The sequence below is a fragment of the Scylla paramamosain genome, unplaced genomic scaffold (assembly GCF_035594125.1).
Source record: "Scylla paramamosain isolate STU-SP2022 unplaced genomic scaffold, ASM3559412v1 Contig80, whole genome shotgun sequence".
Taxonomy (NCBI): domain Eukaryota; kingdom Metazoa; phylum Arthropoda; class Malacostraca; order Decapoda; family Portunidae; genus Scylla; species Scylla paramamosain.
Genome location: NW_026973745.1, coordinates 280,527 through 307,500, shown reverse-complemented (window position 1 = coordinate 307,500; position 26,974 = coordinate 280,527). Strand labels below are relative to the sequence as shown.

Here is a 26,974-nt window from a genome sequence, read left to right as displayed (position 1 = left end):
GCATCGAGGCAACAATCTCATTGTGGCTGCATCGAGCCAAACCCTTCGTTGTAACTGCATCGAGGCAACAATCTCGTTGTAGCTACATCGAAGGAGCAAGCTCGTTGTGGCTGCATCGAGGCAACAATCTCGTTGTGGCTGCATCGAGCCAAACCCTTCGTTGTAACTGCATCGAGGCAACAATCTCGTTGTAGCTACATCGAAGGAGCAAGCTCGTTGTGGCTGCATCGAGGCAACAATCTCGTTGTGTCTGTATCGAGCCAAACCCTTCGTTGTGGCTGCATCGAGGCAACAATCTCGTTGTAGCTACATCGAAGGAGCAAGCTCGTTGTGGCTGCATCGAGGCAACAATCTCGTTGTAGCTACATCGAAGGAGCAAGCTCGTTGTGGCTGCATCGAGGCAACAATCTCGTTGTGTCTGCATCGAGCCAAACCCTTCGTTGTAACTGCATCGAGGCAACAATCTCGTTGTGTCTGCATCGAGCCAAATCCTTCGTTGTGGCTGCATCGAAAAACAATCTCGTTATAGCTACATCGAAGAAGCTCGTTGTGGATGCATCGCGGCACCAATCTCGTTGTGGCTGCATCGAGCCAAACCCTTCGTTGTGGCTGCATCGAGGCAACAACCTCGTTGTAGCTACATCGAAGGCGCAAGCTCGTTGTGGTTGCATCGAGGCAACAATGTCGTTGTAGCTGCATCGAGCCAAACCCTTCGTTGTAACTGCATCGAGGCAACAATCTCGTTGTAAATACATCGAAGGAGCAAGCTCGTTGTGGCTGCATCGAGGCAACAATCTCGTTGTAAATACATCGAAGGAGCAAGCTCGTTGTGGTTGCATCGAGGCAACAATCTCGTTGTGTCTGCATCGAGCCAAACCCTTCGTTTTGTCTGCATCGAGGTAACAATCTCGTTGTAACTACATCGAAGGAGCAAGCTCGTTGTGGCTGCATCGAGGCAACAATCTCGTTGTGGCTTCATCGAGCCAATCCCTTTGTTGTAACTGCATCGAGGCAACAATCTCGTTGTAGCTACATCGAAGGAGCAAGCTCGTTGTGGCTGCATCGAGCCAATCCCTTTGTTGTAACTGCATCGAGGCAACAATCTCGTTGTAACTACATCGAAGGAGCAAGCTCGTTGTGGCTGCATCGAGCCAACAATCTCGTTGTGTCTGCATCGAGCCAACCCCTTCGTTGTGGCTACATCGAGGCAACAATCTCGTTGTAGCTACATCAAAGGAGCAAGCTAGTTCTGGCTGCATCGAGGCAACAATCTCGTTGTGGCTGCATCGAGTCAAACCCTTCGTTATGGCTGCATCGAGGCAACAATGTCGTTATAGCTACATCGAAGGCGCAAGCTCGTTGTGGCTGCATCGAGGCAACAATCTCGTTGTGGCTGCATCGAGCCAAACCCTTCGTTATAACTGCATCGTGGCAACAATCTCATTGTAGCTACATCGAAGGAGCAAGCTCGTTGTGGCTGCATCGAGGCAACAATCTCGTTGTGGCTGCATCGAGCCAAACCCTTCGTTGTGGCTGCATCGAGCCAAACCCTTCGTTGTGGCTGCATGGAGGCAACAATCTCGTTGTAGCTACATCGAAGGAGCAAGCTCGTTGTGGCTGCATCGAGGCAACAATCTCGTTGCGGTTGCATCGAGCCAAATTCTTCGTTGTGGCTGCATCGAAAAATAATCTCGTTGTAGTTATATCGAAGGAGCAAGCTCGTTGTGGTTGCATCGAGGCAACAATCTCGTTGTGGCTGCATCGAGCCAAACCCTTCGTTGTAACTGCATCGAGGCAACAGAAGGAGGCAGTAGACACCTGCCGAAACGATAATTACTCCCAGTGAGGTCTAAAGCACTCCGCTTTAGACATGAAGCACTGTTCAGGGGGTGCTGTGAGCTTATCATTAAACCCAGTTGTGACCTCACTGTACGTTTCCCTTTGTGTTTCACAACACAAGGGGGCAGTCACAGCCTGCCCTCTAAAGACAACTCTCTTCCTCCACACAAAACTACTAGCACCTAATAACACACAAACCCTTCACTCAAAAATTTTAAAATCATCATGGCGACTCCTACACCAGCCTCGGAGTCCCCATCTGGGGAGGGGACCATAAATGTCCCCAGGTCGGACTGCCTTTCTGTCGACGACCCTAAGTGTCTTGACACCCCCCTCAACTTTTTCTTCATTAACTTCTGCAACATTCGCGGTCTAAGATCTAATTTTCAATCTGTAGAACACCACCTCTCCTCTTCTAAACCTCATCTTCATTTCCTCACTGAAACTCAGGTGTCTGAGGCAACTGACAGTAGCCCCTTTTCTGTTCCCTTCTACTTTCTCTATCCTCATTTTCGATCCAAAGCTGGATGCTGCGTTTGTGTGCGCAATGACTTAACCTGCTCTCGTGCCCACGCTCTTGAATCTTCCGAGTTTTCCACCATCTGGCTACGACTACAGAGTCACTCTCATACTAAATTTATCTGTGCTGTATACCTCTCACCTAACTCCTCTGACTATAAGAAATTCTTTGACTACTTAACTTCCAAAATGGAGCACATTCTGACCCTCTTCCCTTTTGAAGAAATCTCCATTCTTGGAGACTTCAATGTTCACCACCAGCTTTGGCTTTCCTCTCCCTTCACTGACCATCCTGGTGAACTAGCCTACAACTTTGCTATCCTCCATGACCTAGAGCAATTGGTGCAACACCCTACTCGTATTCCTGACCGTCTTGGAGATACGCCCAACATTCTTGACCTTTTCCTGACCTCTAATCCTTCTGCTTATGCTGTCACCCTTTCTTCTCCGTTGGGCTCCTCCGATCACAATCTCATATCTTTATCTTGTCCTATCACTCCAATCCCTCCTCAGGATCCCCCTAAGCGAAGGTGCCTCTGGCGTTTTGCCTCTGCTAGTTGGGGGGACCTGAGGAGGTATTTTGCTGATTTTCCTTGGAATGACTACTGCTTCCGTGTCAGAGACCCGTCTTTGTGTGCTGAGCGCATAACAGAGGTGATAGTGTCTGGCATGGAGGCGTACATTCCTCACTCTTTTTCTCGTCCTAAACCTTCTAAACCTTGGTTTAACACAGCTTGTTCTCGTGCTATACATGATAGAGAGGTGGCCCACAAAAGGTACTTAAGCCTTCCATCACCAGAATCTCATGCACTTTATATTTCTGCCCAGAACCATGCCAAGTCTGTTCTCCAACTAGCCAAAAACTCCTTCATTAACAGAAAATGTCAAAACCTTTCAAGATCTAACTCCCCTCGTGATTTCTGGCATCTAGCCAAAAATATCTCCAATAACTTTGCTTCTTCTTCTTTCCCTCCTCTACTTCAACCAGATGGCACCACTGCTATCACATCTATTTCTAAAGCTGAACTCTTTGCTCAAATCTTTGCTAAAAACTCTACCTTGGACGATTCTGGGCTTGTTCCTCCCTCTCCTCCACCCTCTGACTACTTCATGCCACCTATTAAAATTCTTCGCAATGATGTTTTCCATGCCCTCGCTGGCTTAAACCCTCGGAAGGCTTATGGACCTCCTATTGTTCTCCGAAACTGTGCCTCCGTGCTTGCACCTTGCCTAGTCAAACTCTTTCAGCTCTGTCTGTCAACATCTACCTTTCCTTCTTGCTGGAAGTTTGCCTACATTCAACCTGTTCCTAAAAAGGGTGACCGCTCTAATCCCTCAAACTACCGTCCTATTGCTTTAATTTCCTGCTTATCTAAAGTTTTTGAATCTATCCTCAACAGGAAGATTCTTAAACATCTATCACTTCACAAACTTCCATCTGATCGCCAGTATGGGTTCCGTCAAGGCCGCTCTACTGGTGATCTTCTGGCTCTCCTTACTGAGTCTTGGTCATCCTCTTTTAGAGATTTTGGTGAAACTTTTGCTGTTGCCTTGGACATATCAAAAGCCTTTGATAGAGTCTGGCACAAAACTTTGATTTCAAAACTACCCTCTTACGGTTTCTATCCTTCTCTCTGTAACTTCATCTCAACTTTCCTTTCTGACCGTTCTATTGCTGCTGTGGTAGACGGTCACTGTTCTTCTCTTAAATCTATTAACAGTGGTGTTCCTCAGGGTTCTGTCCTGTCACCCACTCTCTTCTTATTATTCATTAATGATCTTCTAAACCAAACTTCTTGTCCTATCCATTCCTACGCTGATGACACCACCCTGCACTTTTCCACGTCTTTTCATAGACGTCCAACCCTTCAGGAGGTAAACATATCACGCAGGGAAGCCACAGAACGCCTGACTTCTGATCTTTCTAAAATTTCTGATTGGGGCAGAGCAAACTTGGTATTGTTCAATGCCTCAAAAACTCAATTCCTCCATCTATCAACTCGACACAACCTTCCAGACGACTATCACCTCTTCTTCAGTGACACTCAACTGTCCCCCTCTTCTACACTGAACATCCTCGGTCTGTCCTTTACTTATAATCTGAACTGGAAACTTCACATCTCATCTCTAGCTAAAACAGCTTCTATGAAGTTAGATGTTCTGAGACGTCTCCGCCAGTTTTTCTCACCCCCTCCCCAGCTGCTAACTCTGTACAAGGGCCTTATCCGTCCATGTATGGAGTATGCTTCACATGTCTGGGGGGATTCCACTCATACTGCTCTTCTAGACAGGGTGGAATCAAAAGCTTTTCGTCTCATCAACTCCTCTCCTCTAACTGACTGTCTTCAGCCTCTCTCTCACCACCGCAATGTTGCATATCTAGCTGTCTTCTACCGCTATTTTCATGCTAACTGCTCTTCTGATCTTGCTAACTGCATGCCTCCCCTCCTTCCGCGGCCTCGCTGCACAAGACTTTCTTCTTTCTCTCACCCCTATTCTGTCCACCTCTCTAACGCAAGAATTAACCAGTATTCTCAATCATTCATCCCTTTCTCTGGTAAACTCTGGAACTCCCTGCCTGCTTCTGTATTTCCACCTTCCTATGACTTGAATTCCTTCAAGAGGGAGGTTTCAAGACACTTATCCACCAATTTTTGACCACGCTTTGACCCTTTTATGGGACTGGCATCTCAGTGGGCATTTTTTTTATTAGATTTTTGTTGTCCCTGGCCAGTTTCCTTCCTACATGAAAAAAAAAAAAAAATCAAGGCAACTTTATCCTCGACTCGTGCTTCACTTGCATGGCTGAGACACGATCGCTGCCATGTCTGAAGGTGAAGTCACGCCTTCCCGATTCTCTCACATCAGGCGCTGGAATCTATTCTGGAGTGTGAAGTTCTCGCCCACCTTTCATCTCATAACCGCCTTAGTCCCCGTGACACTCTCTCAGGGATGTAGCGCCACTACTCGCCCTCTGTGTGTGTTGTGATGCTGCCTCGCACGCAAATACACACACACACACACACACACACACACACACACACACACAAACACACACATACACATGTAACTGTATGTATCGCGCTTGGATCTCTCGCAACAAATAAATAAACTAATTCGGTTCCCCTATTGAAACAATCATCCGTGCGAAGAGAATAAAACAGAGACAAGCTCTTCCTCCAAGCTAAGTCCCTTTTCTTCCTCCCTCTCTCCCTCCCTCCCTGGCCTCGGTCTCAGCAGTGCCCAGGACAACAAGGCGGCAGCCAGCTCGAGCGGCTCATCCCTAGAAATCCCCCAGAGAGACATTGTCCTTAGGCGGGGCTCGGGACGCCTCTCCTTGCTGTTGTGCCGCCGTGAGTGTGGGATTACAACGCGCAGTCAGAAATGATCTCTCTCTCTCTCTCTCTCTCTCTCTCTCTCTCTCTCTCTCTCTCTCTCTCTCTCTCTCTCTCTCTCTCTCTCAACTTACTGAAAGTGACGCCGCGGTCCCTGAAGTTCTGTGCGATGGTTTTGAGGGAGACCTTGAGTGAGTCCTTGTCCCTCTGGAAGCAGGAGTGGCAGGCGAGGCAGAGCGGGCAGAAGAGCCCCGTCCAGGCCGTACAGAACCAGGTGGTGCAGAAGGGCGCGTGGAACACCTCCCTCTGCTGCAGGAACCAAGGGAAGGCAGGTGTTAGCGTTGGGTTATGGGCTTACGTGAAGGGTGGCGATTGTTCAGGGGACTGGTGGTACTGTAAAGGGGATGTGGGCGGTGGTGGTGGTGGTGGTGGTGAAGAAGGAAAAGGAGGAGGAGCAGGAGGAGGAGGAGGAGGAGAACAACAACAAAAGCAACAACAACAACAACAAAAACAAGAGCAAGGAGGAGGAGGAGGAGGAGGAGGAGGAGGAGGAGGAGGAGGAGGAGGAGGAGGAGGAGGAGGAGGAGGAGGTCAAGGACGACGACGGTGACAAGGACAAGAATGAAAATGAAGGGACGAAGAAAACGGAAGCAAGGTGGTGATCTTAGTATAAGTAATGTTGTGGGTTTAGTAATTTTTAGATGACAAGAGGGACACTGAAGGAGCAGACCTGTTGAAAAGCTACGCAATGAAGGCACACACGAGCGAGATGTAGGTAAAACACATGCAATAATTTTCGATCGGTTCATTACACATTCGCGTTCAAAAGCAGAATCTCGAATCCCAAACATTTGCTTTATCAAGCACACCAGCGCCAGAAACTCCTCGCCTTGTTGTATCATCAAAATAGTCTAATACAGCAATTGCATTTTTTTTTATGTGGTTAAGCTCATCACTGCGAAGGCACAAGTCATTTTTCCCCAGCAAGCAAAGTGTAGTGGTGACGAGATCACTTTGCTGAATGAAGCGTTCCAGCACATAGAAAGTAGAGTTCCACCTAGTCTCTACGTCTTGAATTAGTTTCTTGACAGGAACACCGTGCTGTAGGTGAAGCTGGCTCAGTTTGACAGAGGCTCTGACACTATGGTGGAAAAAGACAACAATTTGTTTTACTTTATCTTTTGTTATTTGCATTTCTCTTACATTTTTCACTGAATCCTGTACAACTAAATTTAGTGTATGAACAAAGCATGGAAGATGACGCAAATTCATGATGTTCTTTATTGCTGAACTCATACTGGCAGCATTGTCAGTAACAACACAATATACCTTGTCTAGAATTTCCCATTTACTGCATACATGTGTCAGTTCCTCTGCTATATTCTGTGCTGCATGATTTTTTGTCGTTATTACTGTCTCCAATACAACAGATCTAAATTAAAATCATGAGAAATGAAGTGTGGTGTGACAGTGACAAAGCCTTTTGTTTGCCTGCATGTCCAGATGTCTGTGGTCAATGCAATCAATGTCTTTAGCTTTTTCAAGTTCTTTACGGACTTTCTGTACTTCTTGTTCATAAAGAAATGGTAAATGTGTTCTCGTCAACACTCTGCGACTGACTAGGCATCTCATGCCAAGGATTTAGGCCATGAACGAAACTTTTAAATCCTTTTATCTTCAGTTATAGATAGTGGCTGAAGATCTTGAACAATTGTTTTCATTAAAAGGTGATCAAGTTCCTTCTTCTTAGCAGAGTAATTTTTGTAGAACAGAGTCCTGTCAATCGTTTGATATAAAGTAAGCTGCACCGTGACTGGTGATGCTCCTGCTGGTCTCTGACTCCCAGCCATATCTGGCACAGACTCTTCCCGCATCTCCGCGTATTCTAATGGATGTTTCGTGGGGAAATGCTTAATCATACTTTAAATATTTCCATTATACTTAAGTGTGTCCTTGCACACTAAGCACACAGTAGCGTCAGGCATTATTTAGTCCATGTAGGTCCAGACTGGAGCTTTCCTGGCTCGTTTTGAGGCCATGTCTGGTGTCGCACTGTTACAGTACAATGGTAAATGGCTATTTCTGCGAGACACACTCGTCTTTCCTCCTATTTCTTAAAAACTGTATGAATATTTTTGAAAGCCCTTATACTTTTTCTATGACACGAAAAGTTACTCTTCTATAAGGAAATACTAAATGTTGAAAAATTTTGTAATTTAAATTAATACATAAACATGGTCCAGTGCGTCACATCCTTCTTCGCAGTGGTGCCGTTTTTTCCGTAGCTGGCAGTGACGTTAAATTTCCGCCGTTTTCTATTGATGTGAAAACTAAAGAGAACGGGATCAAGTACGGCACGTAACCAGACACTTCTGTAAATTGACTATGTATACAGAAACATTTTGTATAATTACATAAAATTAATTGTTTCAGCCTTCCTTGCATTTCAGAAAATTCAAAATATACACTGTGGTATATTTACCTTGGCAGTTGCAGTTGGAATGATGTATGATGTAATGAACAGCTAGCTGTCATCTAACTGACTGTCTTCAACCTTCGTGTCCGCCACGATGCAGCTTCTGTTGCGGTCTTTTATGAGTCTTTTCACTCTGCTCTTAGGAATTAGCTAACTGCATGCCTCTCCCTCGCCTTGCAGCAGAATGCTCACTTGTGTGGAATGAACGGTTAGTAGTTAGTCTTTAAACGTGTTTCCGGCCAGTTTTCGATAATATTTTCTACAGACAGTTTCATTACCTTAATTTTCTTCATCACTGCCTTCTAAACCTGATGCAAAAAAAAGATGACGAAGATAATGATGTAGTCCGTCACTGTGTGATTAATTGTCACCATCATTTTGTTCGTTTTCATCGCCATCATGTATGGACACATCATGGGTTTGCACGTAAGTGTTAGCATTATCATTTTCTTCATTTTCTTCAGAATCACTTTCTTCATGACTTACTTCGCTTTCACCGTCACTGGTGAGTACAACGTCGCTTTCCATATCATCACTTTCACTTGTTTCATTTTCTTCAGGAAAGTCACCTCAACCTAATGCATAACAAAGGTAAGGATACTGAGTATTACTTGCTTCTGCCAATACTTGTGAATAATTTCCTTCATTATTTCCTTTATTTTCATCGTCACTAGCAAATAGATCCTCGCCTTCATTATCCACATTTGCATTCTCACTGTATACAATTTCTTCATCACTGTCTAATAAACGTAATGCCCAAAAAAGATGACGAGGATAATAATTGTCGTCGTCACTCACTTTTTTTTTCCTTGGTCTTTTACAAAAACAGTAGATCTTTTTTTAAATCATATCATATGACAGTCAGTTCAGCAGAAGACCTTTTTTTTTTTTTTTGTTCAGGATACGTTCCCAGCTTGTGCACAAACGTCCTCGCTAGATAAAGTAAGAAGAACTGCTAGAAGTGTTAATCAACTCCCGCGATGAGGCCATAACATGAGCCCTGATACAACAAGTGTTAATTGATTCCCGTGATGAGGCCATGGCATCAGCGCTGATATAAAGCTTATTATACCTTTGTCACCAGGCACATTACAAACGTGCTGGCAAAGGCTTTTCACTATATTTCCCACAGTGTAACTACACTCATGTTTTTCTTGTTTTTGCCCTAAGTAATTCATTTCATATCCCCTTTGTGTATTCATGGAATGTTACAGTGCAGGATCATCTGTTACCAGCACGAAAAAAAAAACAAAAAAAACAGCGGTACGATATATGTCGTTTGTCTACAACTTCCGTTCCCACGTCTTATCTCTGATGACATCACTATCGCTTCTAGACATAGCGCATTTTCTACATATGGTACAGAAAGAGAGAGAGAGAGAGAGAGAGAGAGAGAGAGAGAGAGAGAGAGAGAGAGAGAGAGAGAGAGAGAGAGAGAGAGAGAGAGAGAGTGCACTTTTAACTAATGGTGTGATACAACGTCTCTGTCCATCTATCCATGTGATGCTGAGAGCTTGTAAGTCAACGACAATGTGTTTCCAATACTTCTGGTCTAAATCTAGAATAAAGTAGCAATTATACGCAGGTTTAAGAAAAAAGGCATATGTAAAACAAAGTTTTAAGGAAATTTTGCCTTATGGAAAATATATATATATATATATATATATATATATATATATATATATATATATATATATATATATATATATATATATATATATATATATATATATATATATATATATATATATATATATATATATATATATATATTATCAAAACGAAATACATTAGTTTAGCAGAAAAAAAAAAAATGATTAGTGTGTAGAAAGCAATATGTACAGTAAATAAAGTGATCACCCACCAACATGAACAATACTGCATGATCAGATTTAGTTGCAGACACACAATAACATTTCTAAACTAGGTCCAAATGTTGTACAGTCACCTTGCTGAAGTGAAATCTCACTTAAAGCCATTAATGATTAACAGTATTCATGTGGGGGCAATTTCTCTGTTTTCGCTTTATGATATTCAGTTTAGAGAATAGCCGTTCAACATCAGCATTGGAAGTTGGAAGCGACAGGACATTAAGCGCAAATGTAGCAAAAGTCCGGTACTGGAAATTTCCCATGGCGTCTGTAAGTGTCATAAGATGAACATAGAGTAGGCAAATATCATACTTTGGATATTTAAGATGGTCTGGGAATTTATAAAAGTGAACAGTTCTCCACTCGTTATGAACAGCCTGTTTATCATACATATTGGTGATCCTTGGCAGTTCATCCATTAAGTCGCTGAGGGATGACATGTTTGCTCTGGCGGTGGGATCCATTACTTTCCCAGGATGCAAATATCGTGTCAACATCCATAACTTATTATTTAAGTCAAGTCTTTTCTTGATTTCTTGACATAGTACAATAAGAAAAGTCCTACATCTTAACCTGATGTCAGTCATCATATCTACATTATTCACATATTCTGGTGCCTGAAACAACGAGTGTAATTTTGCCCCAAGGTAAATTTGATGAACAGGTTTGTGTAGGCTGCCGTTTGCTGGGTTGATATCATATAAGGGAACTTTACAAAGTAAATGCTCCTGACAAATGGAATGTACCAAAAACCGATACAGGCTAGATATTTTGTCATAAATCAAATGAAGTGTTGGGCCTTTATTCTGGAACACTAAGTTAAAATTATTTACATGTGGCAAAATGTAATTCAAGAAATGTAGATAGCAGACTATTGCTTGATCCTCTAGTGCCTTCCTAATGTTTTCAACAGCCAGCAACCTACAGTCATAAACCTTACTCTGAAAATACAACCTTGGGGCACTCCACTGCTCCAAAACCCTTGCCACAGCCTCATGTAATGATAACCACCTTGTTGCACTACCATGTAGTATTTTATGCGGTTTTAAATTGCAGAAACCCTGGAATTCCCGAAACTCAGATTTCCTCTTTCCGCTATGTGCAAAATAATTATATATGTTTCGTGGCAATTCCTCGCATGCACGAGGCAAGGTTTTAGCTGCTTCACTAGCACACAAATGGATGCTGTGGAAGACACATCTAAAGACAGTAATGCCAGAACGTTCTTCTCTCAGTCTGCTGGTGACGCTGTTGTAGTTACCCATCACATTTGATGCACCGTCTGATGCGAAACCAGCCAGATTGTCTAATGGGATATTATCAAGTAGCAGACACTGTTTTGTTATGTTAAACAAACCCTGACCAGTTGAACCGTTGGCACCATTATATACATCTACACGTCCAACATAGCAATTTTGATACCACTTTCTTCTTCATCAAAATATTTTCATAATTGCCAAAGATTTTGTTTCACTACAGTCTGTGCTTTCATCAACAATAATACTGAATTTACACTTCCTAAGTTTCTCAGCCAAACATTCATAGGAGAATTTATCTAACTTGCTTACAATATTTGTGCACTTCATTCTTTTCATGGACATTTCAGCAGCAATTTTTGAGTCTGGGAACATTCGTTTGTTTAAGTCTATGAGGTGATCACAAATGATGAACGGTAGATTATGTTCCGCTAGGAATACAGACAAAAGTATTGTTGCGTAAGCAACACCACCTGTCACACCACCTGTCACAAGGGGAGGTGCATGATAGTCGTGATCTTCAATGTGGAAGTTCTGTTGGTCATTTTGAGATGTGCCTGGTTGGGGAGACTGACCGTTATTTCTTGGTATGGTCTGCCGCCTTTCTTCTAAGTTAGTATGCTGCCTTGATTTACAGTGACGCTTGAGGCAAGTAATTTCTGCTGTCAAATATTTGTGACACGCTCGACAGTACGCCCGTTTCTTGTCTCTAACTCTCGCCAGCCATGCTTTGAACAAATCGTTTGACAACCACTTTTCTTGGACACTATGACGTGTAGCCATGGTGATAGCTGTTGTAAAAATACTTTCAGTTACATCAAAGTACGTTTACTGGATAGCATACAAGATAAATACATTTCAGATAAGTTTACGTTTGCATGCTCACTTCGTTTTCTATCTTGAGAGAAAGTAACAAACAAAATTAAGGGTAACTTAACAATACGTATTTGCACTGTCAGAAGAGTGAAACAACGACAATGTTAATATATTAGCTGTAATACAGAGTAACACTCACATGATATAAGATGCAGTACTTTTAGGAAAAGTAATGTAGCTAAACAATCTCGTTAGGACTTAAACATATATTCCTACTCGAAATTAAGTAATATTAACTTGAATACTTGAATACCCATCATTCCCATTCATAAATCTGTCTAATTTTCTCTTATTTACTTTTTTAAAAAATTGTTCTAACTAATAATCTTGTAAAAAAATGTATTCCAGCCTTGCCATTCAATTTAAGAACCAATATTCTCCTATCTCATTTTCAAATCTAGCTTAATCAGAGTTGAACCCGTTACTTCTCATCCAATCCAATCTGATATCTAGGCCAGTCATGTATGAAAAAAGTATTAATGCGATGGTACAGATTGATAAGGAAGTGTGAGCACAGTGCGGAGTGACAGGCTGAGAGGCGAGGTGGGTTTGATGAAGGAGAGGAACAGACGGTAGGGGGTGATGGACGTGTTGTAAATCGTGAGGAGCGGAGGGTGGCAGGTGAGTGGCAGGCAGTGGGTGGTGAGGGTGGTGAGGGACGGGCATGAGTGTGTGTGTGTGTGTGTGGAGACGTGGGGACAGAGACGTGAGCTGCGAGTGGCTTGGAGTATCTGTGAAAGAGAAGGTAGTGGTTGGTAATGAGATGCACTGATGTATGTTAGGGAGTTGTGAGTGAGGAGCAGGTGTTTGAATGGTAGAGGCGCTGCGGCTAAGAAGGAAGTGTTACGAGTGATGACTGGGAAGTGTGGCGGAGATGAGGTGGTGGTGTGTGTGTTCAATAGTTTCATTTGTGGAATCGGTTTTATCCACTCCTGATGTTTGTAACCGAGACACAATAGAGGCGAGGTTCACATGCCACACGGCGCCCCTGAGCCCATTGAGCCAGCGAGGAACACCCGCAACAACACACTCCACCAGCTGGGTCTTGAGCTGACGCGCCACGACTCCTCAATTTGCAATGTTTTACTCGGGACGGCCAATGCAACTCACGGCATATTGTTTCAGATGTGGTTCAGGTCAGGAAATAAGTAAATAAATAAAATAAATTATAAAAAAAAAAAGAGGAAAAAAAAATAATTGTCAGAACCCGAGTGATCATCTCTGTAGTTTCTGAAAATAACCCTTGTGGGAACTTAGTGTTTAATAATATGCGCATTCTTTTGATTACATTCTATGAGCTAGGAGGCTGAGAGCGCACACCTCCGTCATCGCCGTTCAATAACACGGAATATGACAAACATTCTCCGCAGACTTGTGCCACGCGACAATCTGAGGAACATTCTGGAGGCGCACACGGGTCTAGATCCGCCTGAAAATCTAACCATTATTCCTTGATGATCAATGATATTCCTTTCACTTAAATAGGTTTTAACGAAAATCCGTTTCAGACAGCTAACATATAGACAAATATGGAAACAGACAAGCAAACAGGCAAATACCAGCCTCGGAGTCCCCATCTGGGGAGGGGACCACAAATGTCCCCAGGTCAGACTGCCTTTCTGACGACGACCCTGAGTTTCTTGACACCCCCCCTCAAATTTTTCTTCATTAACTTCTGGAACATTCGCGGTCTAAGATCTGATTTTCAATCTGTAGAACACCCCATTTTCCTCACTCAAACTCAGGTGTCTGAGGCAACTGACAGTAGCCCCTTTTCTGTTCCCTCCTACTTTCTCTATCCTCATTTTCGATCCGAAGCTGGATGCTGCGTTTATGTGCGCAATGACTTAACCTGCTCTCGTGCCCACGCTCTTGATTCTTCCGAGTTTTCCACCATCCGGCTACGACTACAGAGTCACTCTCAAACTAAATTTATCTGTCCTGTATACCTCTAACCTAACTTTTCTGACTATAAGAAATTCTTTGACTACTTAACTTCCAAAGTGGAGCACATTCTGACCCTCTTCCCTTTTGCAGAGATCTCCATTCTTGGAGACTTCAATGTTCACCACCAGCTTTGGCTTTCCTCCCTCTTCACTGACTATCCTGGTGAACTAGCCTTCAACTTTGCTATCCTCCATGACCTAGAGCAATTGGTGCAACACCCTACTCGTATCCCTGATCATCTTGGAGATACGTCCAACATTCTTGACCTTTTCCTGACCTCTAATCCTTCTGCTTATGCTGTCACCCTCTCTTCTCCGTTGGGCTCATCCAATCACAATCTCATATCTGTATCTTGTCCTATCGCTCCAATCCCTCCTCAGGATCCCCCTAAGCGAAGGTGCCTCTGGCGTTTTGCCTCTGCTAGTTGGAGGACCTGAGGAGGTTATTTTGCTGAGTTTTCTTGGAATGACTACTGCTTCCGTGTCAGAGACCCGTCTTTGTGTGCTGAGCGCATAACAGAGGTGATAGTGTCTGGCATGGAGGCGTACATTCCTCACTCTTTTTCTCGACCTAAACCTTCCAAACCTTGGTTTAACACAGTCTGTTCTCGTGTTATACATGATAGAGAGGTGGCCCACCAAAAGTATTTAGGCCTTCCATCACCAGAATCTCATGCACTTTATACTTCTGCCCGGAACCATGCCAAGTCTGTTCTCCAACAAGCCAAAAACTCCTTCATTAACAGAATATGTCAAAACCTTTCAAGATCTAACTCCCCTCGTGACATCTGACATCTAGCCAAAAATATCTCCAATAACTTTGCTTCTTCTTCTTTCCCTTCTTTATTTCAACCAGATGGCACCACTGCTATCACATCTATTTCTAAAGCTGAACTCTTCGCTCAAACCTTTGCTAAAAACTCTACCTTGGACGATTCAAGGCTTGTTCCTCCCTCTCCTCCACCCTCTGACTACTTCATGCCACCTATTAAAATTCTTCGTAATGATGTTTTCCATGCCCTCGCTGGCCTAAACCCTCGGAAGGCTTACGGACCTGAGACCGCAGAGATTACTTTTTATTAGAGTGAGAAGAAGATAAATATTATATACGAATCTTTAATTATATAATTATGTTTTCTTAACTAATATATTTTTTTAATAAATGAATTTAATTAAAATAAATAAATAAATAAATAAATAAATATAAATATAAATATATATATATATATATATATATATATATATATATATATATATATATATATATATATATATATATATATATATATATATATATATATATATATATATATATATATATTCATAAATACTGAGAGAAATACACATTCTCTTCATATAAACTTGAAATGTCACTTTAATATTTTCGTTCTCTTATATTAATTAGTCTTTCCTATGTATCACTTTCTTTCATTTATTTTTTCTTTCGTTTTCTTATTTGTACTACTTTGTTTCTTAAGCATTTTTTATTTCATTTTTAATCTGTTTTTATGTTAATATAGTGCCTGACTTAAAAGGGTAGCTTTGATAGAGCTCATTATGTATTTCTTATACCTATATTATTTATAGCGAATTTACACCGCTTCTTTAAAGATGAAAACTTTATGTGCGCTATACACCAACAAATGATATTCTCAAAGATAAGCTAACTAAGCTAATGGGCTCATACCCCGTAAATGAAAGCTTCAACCTTTCTCTTTTTAATGACATTTCCAGTTTCCTTCCTATTATTTTTCTGTACTTTACTAACAGGTATCTTTTTTCATTTATTTCTTCTCCTTCTTGGTTTGGGGCTTGACTCGGGCTGGAACTAAATCTTTTATCATTTATTCCTCTCATTGCAACTAAATTATGCCCGTATCTAACTGAAGCTGCAATTAAATATTTTATAATTCAAGCTCTAGTATCTACTATCTTAATTCTCTCTCTCTCTCTCTCTCTCTCTCTCTCTCTCTCTCTCTCTCTCTCTCTCTCTCTCTCTCTCTCTCTCTCTCTCTCTCTCTCTCTCTCTCTATATATATATATATATATATATATATATATATATATATATATATATATATATATATATATATATATATATATATATATATATATATATATATATATATATATATATATATATATATATATATATATATATATATATATATATATATATATATATATATATATACTCGAATGACTTTTCTTATTCTTTAATTAGTAAATCTTTACTTTTAAAATTATGAGCAGGTCCGTTACATTTTTGGCTTCAGCTGCGTTACATTTTTGTCTTCCGCAAGTTATTGAAGGATTGTCTTGACCTCAAGCTTTTATTCTCTTAACAATCCAAAAAAATAACTCCTTTGTTTTTAATTCCCTATTTAACCTACTCTTCAAACTTAGTAACCTTAATTACTTTAGCAGCACATAATTCTTCTTTAATTGGAGCCTTAGGTGGCTTAAATGTTACAAAACTACGTAAACTTATCGCCTTCTCTTCAGTTAACCATATATCTTAATACTTATTGTTATATCAATCAGTGATATAATATGACTCATTTACTTTATCTTCTACTCCTTTATTTCAGGCTCTGTGATTATTTTACTCTTTATTACTCAGTCTTCATCAATTTCCGTTATAATAATTCAAAACAAAAGGAAGATTGCCCTAAAACTTTTTCTTTTTTTTTTACCAATAAATTTCTTATCTTTAGGTCTTCCTTCCTTTTCAGGATTTACACCTAAATGAATTATAATTCAACTACTCTCTTCTAAAATAATAATTTTCTCTCTTTTAATTCTTCTTTTTTTAAGTCTTATTACTCTTTATTTCTATCTACGTCTCTTTGTTCCAATAATGCCATTATCATTTCCTTCATTTACCACTTCCCTTAAAATTAAACCATTGGTAACATTTTCTCCTATCTTAATCTTTGTTACTTTCATTAATATGTTTGGAATATGTTTTCCTATTCCATTTTTAGCCTAGGATTCTAAGTTATATTAAACTAAAGGTCTTCAAAGCCAATAAAAAAAAAATCTCTTAAAATCGTAAATTCCAGTGTTTCCACACATCTTTAGATTTGCAATCTAATATTATTTATATTTTACTATAGAAGCTAATAAGAAAGTTTTTACCTTGTTTTTAGATTTGCAATGTAACGCCTGCACTTCTCAGCCATCTTATTATGCAACGATGATTCTTTTCTACAAATCATAAAGACATTGGTACACTATTTCATTTTTGGAGCATGGTCTGGTATAGTAGGAACCTCGTTAACTATAATTATTCCAGCCGAATCAGGTCAGCCAGGCACATTTATCGGCAACGATCAAATTTACAATGTTGTAGTTACCGCCCATGCCTTTGTTATAACCTTCTTCATAATTATACCAATAACTAATTGGTAATTGACTAGTCCCTCTTATATAAGGAGCCCCTGATATAGCGTTCCCTCGTATAAATAGCATAAGATTCTGACTTTTACCTCCTTCTTTAACTCTTCTTCTAATAAGAGGTATAGTGGAAAGAGGAGCTGGTACAGGTTGAACTGTTTAGCCTCCTTTAGCAGCAGCTATTGCCCATGCAAGAGCATCAGTTGATCTTGGTATTTGTTCTCTTCACCTTGCTGGTGTGTCCTCAATTCTTGGAGCAGTTAGTTTTATAACAGATGTAATTAATATACGATCCTTTGGAATAAGAATAAATCAAATACCTTTGTTTGTATGAACTGTTTTTATTACTGCCATTCTCTTACTTTCATCCTTACCTGTATCAGCAGGAGCAATCACCATGCTTTTAACTAACCGAAATCTTAATACATCTTTCTTTGACCCCGCTGGAGGTGGTGATCCTGTTTTATATCAATATTTATTTTGATTTTTTGGTCACCCTGAAGTTTATATTCTCATTTTACCAGCCTTTGGAGTAATTTCCCATATTGTGAGACAAGAATTCGGGAAAAAAGAATCATTGGGTGCATTAGGTATGATCTGTGCTATAATGGCTACTGGAATTTTAAGATTTATCCTCTGAGCTCACCATACATTTACAGTAGGTATAGTCGTTGATACACGAGCTTACTTCACATCAGCCACAACAATTACTGCTTTTCCTACAAGTATTAAAATTTTCAGATGACTTAGAACCCTACTTGGAACACAAAATAACTATAGTCCCTCGATATTATGAGCTTTAGGTTTTATTTTTTTATTTACTGTTGGAGGTTTAACAAATGTTGTCGTGGCAAATTCATCAATTGATATTATTGTTCATGATACTTATTACGTTGTAGCTCATTTTCATTATGTTTTATCTATAGGGGCTGTACTCGCTATTTGTGCAGGTATTACACACTGATTCCACCTTTTTAAAGGCTTACCACTTAACCCTAAATTAATAAGAATCCACTTTACTGTCATATTCATCGGTGTAAATATCACTTTCTTCCCTCAACATTTCATAGCACTTAACGGAATACCTCCACGTTACTCTGATTACCCGCCGATATTTCATGGAAGAAACCTATGGAACAAACAATATTTCATGTTGCCTACGCAACATGAAATTTTGTTTCTTCCAAAGGATCTATAGTATATCTTGTTGCTATATTATTTTTTTTTTTTATAATTATCATTTGAGAAGCTTTAATTTCTAATCGTCCTGTTCTATTCTCCCCTTTCCTGCCTCTTCAGTTGAATGAAACCACTCACACCCACCCGCTGATCACTCTTATATAGAAATTCCACTTACTATTAACTTCTAAAATGGCAGAAAGATGTATAGGATTTAAGCTATTACTAAGATTTATCTTCTTTAAGAAAATACATTTATTAATGTCAACATGAACTTTTCTAGGCCTTCAAGACGGAGCTTCCCCTTCAATGGAACAATTCATCTTTATCCATGATCACATTATAGTTGTTCTTATTATAATCATTACCTTTGTGGGATATATCTTAGCATCACTTCTCAGAAACTCTCTTATTAATCGATTTATACTAGAACATCAAACTATTGATTTATTTTGATTTTCATTGCTCTCCCTTCTCTGCGACTTTTATACTCGTACCTTCTTGATGAAGTTAATAATCCTCCCATTTCTCTTAAAACTGTCGGTCATCAATGATATTGAAGTTACGAATACTCTGACTTCCTTAATGTAGAATTTCATTCTTATATAACTACTACTAACGAACTAGACTTCTCTGGATTTCGTCTCTTACATGTAGATAATCGAACTGTTCTTCAAATAAATACACAAATTCGTATTGTAATCACCGCAGCGGATGTCATTCACTCTTGAACTGTCCCAGCCTTAGGTGTAAAAGCAGACGCTATTCCTGGTTGACTTAATCAAACTAGATTTATAATATCTCGTCCAGGATTATTTTATAGTCAATGTTCAGAACTTTGTGGTGCTAATCATAGATTTATACCTGTTGTGATTGAAAGTGTAAACACAATTTTTCCTAAATTGAATTTCTTCATGTTCTGACTCACCCGATGACTGAAAGTAAGTGTAGGTCTTTTAAACCTATTATAGTATTGCGCCTACTTCTGCTGACAAGAAATTACTTAAATTTTAATAATAATTTGTCATGTTAAAGTTATCTCCTAAGATATTTTTTAATGCCTAAAATAGCTCCTCTGCTTCGACTTTATCTTTATTTCTCTTTTTCTGTTATCATTAATTATTTTCATATCCTTAAATTACTTTTTTCTATACCTTTTGAAAAAAAAATATTCTAAGATCACTGAGCGTTATCTAATCCTACAATCCTCTTGAAAATTATAGCTAATTTATTCTCAATTTTTTTAACCTTCTTCAAGAATCTTAAACTTTTCATTAAACTGAATTTCCACTTTTGTAGGGCTCCTATTTATTCCTTACCTTAATTGAGCTTCTCCTTCACGATGATCTCTATGCTGAAGTGAAATTATTTGTACTTTGCACAAAGAATTTAAAGCCCTTTTAACTTCTTATTCTTTAGGTTCAGCTATATTTTTCGTTGCTTTGTTTTCTTTAGTTCTTTATAATATTTTTAAGGTTTACTGCCTTACATTTTACAAGGTCTAGACACACAGCAATAACCTTAGCACTTTCATTGCCTTCATGAGTAACTTTAATACTTAGAGGTTGAGTTAACCACACTCAACATATATTCGCTCATTTAGTTCCTCAAGGAACTCCTTCTGTCCTTGTACCATTTATAGTTTTAATTGAAACTATCAGAAACATTACTCGACCCGGGACTTTACCTGTACGATTACCAGCTAATATAATTGCAGGCCATCTTCTTTTAACCTTATTAGCTAATACTTGACCATCTATAACATCCTCATTTCTTTTATCTATTATTATTTTTTTTCTCACATTTTACTATTAACCTTAGAATGAGCTGTTGCAATTATTCAGTCCCAAGTTTTTGCTGTCTTACGAACTCTTTACACCAGAGAAATTAACTAATGACATCATCTCACGTTTTTTACCATGTAGAAGATATAAGACCACGGCCTTTAACTGGTTCTATTAGGGCAATAATATTAAATAAAGGTTTAATTAAATTATTTCACCAGTATAACATAATTTTTTTTTTGTTATTAAGACTTGTTGCTATTCTCCTTACCATATATCAAAAGTGACGTGATATCACTCGAGAAGGTACATTCCGAGGACTACATACCTCTGTAGTAGTAAAAGGCTTACGAAGGGGAATAATTTTATTTATTGTCTCAGAAATATTATTCTTTTTTTTTTCATTTTTCTGAGCTTTTTTTTTTCATAGTAGATTAGCCCCAACGATTGAAATTGGGATAAATTGACCTCCTTACGGTATTCAACCTTTCAGCCCATTTCAAATTCTCTTATTAAACACTACTATTCTTTTGTCTTGAGGAGCTACCGTAACTTGAGCTCATCATGCTATTATAGAATCTAGTCATAGGCAAGCCATTCAAAGACTAGGCCTTACAATTGTTTTAGGATTTTATTTTACTCTTCTTCAAGCTTTCAAGTATTTTTGAGGCTCCTTTCACTATTGTTGACTCCGCGTTTGGCTCTACTTTTTTTTTTTTGTGTGTAGCAACAGGCTTTCATGGTCTTCATGGAATTATTGGAACCTCATTTCTACTTATTATTATTTTTTTTTTTTGTGTCAATATTTTAGTCACTTTTCATGTAATCATCGTGTTGGATTCGAAGCAGCCGCATCATACTGACACTTTGCTGAGGTACTTTGATTATTCCTTTACGTCTTTATTTACTGATGAGGAGGCCATTTTTTTTTTAATATATAAAGTATATCCAATCAGAAAGTCTAGAACGCCTAGAAAAAATAATTCTTACAATATTTTTTTTTTTTTTTATTTTTACTAATTTTAATTATTTGTTATATTGTTATAACCTTAGTATCACAAATAAATAAAAAAAATATTAACCGAGAAAAACTCTCCTTATGAATGTGGATTTAATCCTAAAGAGTCACCACGATTTTCCTTTTCCCTTCGATTTTTTTTTTCTAATTCCTGTAATTTTTTTTTAACATTACTGAAGTATTTTCTTGATTGTTTACTAGAGCTCTCTTCTTATTCTTCTCTTAGGTCTTTACTACGAGTGAGCACAGGGACCTTTAGAAGGATCTGATTAATACTTTAAGACCGCAGTCAAATTGTATGACATATGAGTTGCATTCATAAAGTGTTTTAGTAAACTGGTTTTACTAAATTTTATCTATTAGAAAGCGAAACTATCGCATTTAGTTTCGACCTAAACTTTGGCCTTTAAGCCTCTAATAATTATGATTGAAACCAAAACAGAGGTACGTTACTGTTAATGACAAGATTGAAGTAATTCTTCTAATCAAGATGGAACATTATGACAAAAAGAAAAGCTTCTAACTTTTTTTAAGCAGTTGAATTCCGTTGATGTTCCTATTTTTATAGTGTAAGTAACACGTCACATTTTCATTATAAAGCTGAAATATTTTTTTTTCTAAAAATACCATTTTTTTTTATTTATTTATTTATTTTTTTACCTTAAACTCAAGGCAAATATCATATCATAAACGCCACAAGCTAACATTTTTTTTAACTATTTGAATATACTTACAAGACTTTTCATCTACCTTTGCAGCTTCAAAGCGATATTCTTTTTAATCATATAAATTTAAATAAATAAAACTGTAAAAATAATAATTACAACTACAGATACTTTTATAAACACTTTAATTGTTTAACTGTAAAAAATTAAAAATATAGAAAAATATATGAAAATAAATAATATAAACCTTGGTCTCCATAAAACTCCAATCAAGCTTTATCGGCTACTTTTCCTAAACCTGACCCTGTCTTCAATCTATTTTCCCTTAATTTTAAAGTACTCAGTAAAGGTATAAGCCATATTGATCCTATTATTACAACTGAATTATAGTTATTTTCTCTTTTTAATGTGTAATTTACTCTCGTTAGATTTAGTATATAACCTACTAAACCTCCTAAAATCCTTACTGCTAATACTATTATTTTCATTATTGTCCTTAAACAAATGATCTAATATTCTGGAAACAATCTTCATCTTCATGGCGATCCTCCTAAGATAGCTCCTAATCCTAAAATTCTTACTGAGTTAGTTATCAAAAAATCCTCATCCGAAAGATTAGTGATACATCTCAAATTATATTCTCCTGAAAGAGAATAAAGAATTAAACGCAAAGTGTACATTACTGTCAATCCTGTTGCCATCACATATAAGAACAATGCAACAAAATTTACTCATCTTATAAAAGCAACTTCTAAAATTGTATCCTTTGAATAAAATCCTGCTATAAAAGGGAATCCGCATTGAGCTGAGTTGGCTACAGTTATGCATGATACTGTCAAAGGCAAAAAATTTAACCAAATTTCCCATAAGTCGAATATCCTGATAACCAGCCACTCTATGAATTACAACACCAGCACATATAAAAAGTAAAGCTTTAAACAAAGCAAGACTCAGTAAAGGAAAAAAAAAAGCCAGATCTGTATAACCTAAAGATAAAATTCTTAATATAACTCCTACTTGACTTAATGTTGATAAAGCAATCATTTTTTTGAGATCATACTCAGAATTTGCTCCTAGTCCCGCTATAAATATTGTCAAACATGAAGTAATCAACAATACACTTTGAACGACAGATCCCTCTGAAGCAGCTCTAAATAGAATTATTAAATAAACCTCAGCAGTCACTAGTGTTGAAGAATGAACTAAAGCTGAGACAGGTGTTGGAGCCGCTACAGCAGCCGCCAGTCACGCACAAAAAGGAATTTGAGCCCTTTTATTTATTGCTGAAATAAATAAATAAATAAATGAAAAAAATAAATAAAAATAATAATAATAATAATAATAATAATAATAATAATAATAATAATAATAATAGTCATCTCTCGTCTATATAATACCTATAAAACAAAAAATTTCACCCTCCTAATCTTCTCATTAATCCAGTTCTCAATAAAATTGCTACATCACCTACACTGTTTGAAAGAATAGTTAATATTCCTGCGTTTGCAGACTTTTCATTCTGATAATAAATTACTAAGGCATGAGACACTAATCCTTATCTATCTCAACCCAATAAAAGTCTGATTGAATTATGTCTTAATACTATAAACCCTATAGAAAGAATGAAAGCCAAAACAAGATATATAAATCAATTAAAAGTCTTATCATCGGCTATACAACTCCCTCTATAAAAAAGAACTCTGCCAGAAATTACAAACACAAATCTCATAAATAATAAAGAGATCCAATCTAAAACCAAAGTAAATACAACCACCCTTCTTATTAACCTAAGAAGTTCTCATTCAGTTACATCTATAATACCTCTTTCAGGTTTTGCCAATGCTAAAGTCCCACAAATAGCTGAATAAAACCACTATTCTAATTTCATGTAGAGAAATTTTCCAAATCACTCTTTTAATTATTTAAAAAAAAAAAAAAAGTTATTAATAAAGCTCTATTTTTTATCATTACATTTAAAGGAAATCAATATTAAATAATTTCAGATACTCTCTAACTTTTCCTGAACAACATGAATATAAAGTTATAAAAACCCCATGCTGTCTCAATCTATATATGTATTAAGTGTAACTTGCACAAAAAAAAAAAAAAAAAAATTTTCTAAGTCCTACAATAGAAATCTTTCTTCAGCTCAAAACTGTTAAAATTAATATAATCTCTGGTGCTACATTAAAGGAAGGTGGTCTGGCCATATTCCTTGCTCTTAGTAAAAATCATCATAGTCCTATTCTAGGTATAAATGCTAATAATCCTTTATCCACTATCAGTGTTCGTCTTGCAGTACGTTCATAAGCTATATTAGCTAAGCAAAGTAAACCAGAGGAACATAAACCATGTCCAACTATCAATATTACACTTCCAGGTAATCCCCATCAACTAAAAATTACAATCCCACATAACACTAACCTTATGTGTACAAAAAATGCCAAAACAGTTCTTACATACCAAAATCTATTTAAATAATCTACTCCTTCTATAGGAACCCTTAAGCTAATAGTTAATCTCCCTGTCATTAAATAATAAACAAAGACACCAATAAAGGTAAAGAAAATGCTAAAGTATAAAAAAAGTATATAGGTTCCTGCCTGTACACGCTCAGGTTGATACCCTCAACCTTGAATCAAAATTAATGTTGGAATTAAAGAAGCCTCAAATCTAATATAAAATATTAAATAATCTACAGAAGAAAAGTTAATATTAAAAAAAAATAATAACATAATATTTCTAATGATAAATCTTTCACTAAAATTACATAAATTCTTGATTTTCTGACTAGAAATTACAATTAAAGAAACAATTTAAATCTTTTATAGAATTAAAATATATCTAATATAATCTAATCCCAATCTAAATCATATATTAAAAAAGAAAAAAAAAATGATAACTTATACTAATTAAAAATCTAAAAATAAATAAATCCACCTGAACTGTGTTTCATTCATTATTACACTTTATCAATATAATTAAAGGAATTATAAATTTTATCCTTCCAATAAATAAAATCTCTTAAAACGCAATTTCCATGGCTTCGTACTACTAAAATCAATATAGTTAAACCTAAAGACCCCTCACACGCAGCCAACGGTAAAAAAAAAAAAAAAAAGAAAGAAAAATAAATTTCTCTCCCCACTAAAGTCAACTGCGTTCTTATAAACCAAAAAAAAAACTCCAAGCATTGTAAACTCAAGACTTAACAAAGCATTTAACATGTGGTTATTGCACGTAATGAACCCTCAAACCCCACAAAAAATAATAACTATAGGAACAAAAATCATTATACCTCTAAAACTTACCATTACTTTTAATAGTTTAACTTAAAACCTTGGTCTTGTAAACCAATAATGAACATTTTTTTTTCTTAAAACTTCAGAGAAAAAGAGAAGATTTCTTTATCTTTATTTCCCAAAACTAATATTTTATTTAAATTCTTCTTCGATATGACCTTACTTTTTATTCCCTTCATTTTAGTTTAATCTGTATCATTTACACAGTAAATTCATCCTTTATCTACAGGTTTAACCTTGTTAATTCAAACCATCAAATTTCTCTTTCAGCCAGATTAACAACATACACTTACTGATTCTCATATATTCTCTTTATAATTTTCATAGGAGGTATACTTGTATTATTCATTTAGCTTCTAATGAGTCATCCTCATTCTCATTCTCATATTCGACCTTCCTTATTTCCACCTTTCTTCCCTTATTTTTTTTTCCACTTACTCTTTTCTGAGATCCCTTGCTAAACGAAGCTGTAACCAACTCTCCTTTATCATCTCTCAATATAGAATCATGAAATGTTTTTATTATTAGATGAATTTGTGGTTCTAATTTGATAAATTTCATCATTTATCATCCTTTATCTACTCCTAACCTTAATTGTAGTGGTAAAAAATTACTAATTTATTTAAAGGACTCTTACGACTCTCTCCTTAGTGACAACACCTCTCTGAAAATGTCACCCTTTATTTAAAATTGTCAACAACTCTCTAGCTGATATACCCTTACCTTCAAATATTTCGACTTTTTGAAACTATGGATCATTGCTAGGATTGTGTCTTGTCATCCAAATTGCTGCCGGTTTACGCTTAGCTATACATTACACAGCTCACTTTGATCCAGCATTCTCTAGAGTAGCCCATGTCTGCTGAGACGTACACTGTGGCTGACTTCTCCGAACTATACATGCCAATGGAGCATCATTTTTCTGTATCTGTCTGTATATTCATATTGGACCAGGTATTTATTATGGATCCTATATAATCTTCCATGCTTGAATAGTTGGAGTAATGATTTTGTTTATAGTTATAGCAACAGCTTTTTTTAGGTTATGTTCTCCCTTGACGGCAGATGTCATTCTGGGGAACTACTGTTATTAATCATCTTTTTTTTTTCAGCTATTCCCTACATTGGTACAGATTTAGAACAATAAATCTGAGGAGGATTTTCAGTAGATAATGCCACACTAACTCGATTTTTCACCTTTCATTTCGTCCTTCCTTTCATTATTGCCGCTATAACTATTATTCATATTTTTTTTCTCCATCAATCAGGTGCTAATAACCCCCTAGGTGTATCAAGACAGTTAGAAAGTACCTTTTCATCCTTATTTTACATTTAAAGACATTGTTGGATTCATTGTTATATTTACACTTTTACTTATTCTGTCCCTTCTTAATCCTTATTTGTTAGGAGATCCTGATAACTTTATTAGAGCTAATCCTCTAGTTACTCCCGCCCATATTCAACCACAATGATATTTCTTGTTCGCATGTGCACTCCGATCTATTCCAA

The 26,974-nt window shown here is 37.4% G+C and overlaps 1 protein-coding gene and 2 pseudogenes across 12 annotated transcripts in view; 2 read left to right on the top strand and 1 right to left on the bottom strand.

Annotated features, from left to right (window-relative positions):
• The window catches only part of LOC135098780 (uncharacterized), a 101,575-nt gene that overhangs the window by 31,348 nt on the left and 43,253 nt on the right, over positions 1–26,974 (bottom strand). For 7 of the 12 annotated variants that reach the window (XR_010267351.1, XR_010267350.1, XR_010267349.1 and 4 more), the window contains one exon: positions 5,828–6,002. Coding sequence is in view for 4 of the 12 variants with exons in the window: in XM_064001172.1 (XP_063857242.1) it covers positions 5,828–6,002 (175 nt within the window). In the remaining 8 variants the exon portion in view is untranslated. Of the gene's footprint in view, positions 1–5,827; positions 6,003–23,427; positions 23,447–26,974 lie in introns of those variants that run through there. The other 5 variants (XR_010267363.1, XR_010267360.1, XR_010267361.1 and 2 more) reach the window with 2 other exon arrangements.
• On the top strand, positions 17,310–18,887 carry LOC135098773 (cytochrome c oxidase subunit 1-like; annotated as a pseudogene).
• LOC135098771 (cytochrome c oxidase subunit 3-like) lies at positions 20,591–21,391 on the top strand (annotated as a pseudogene).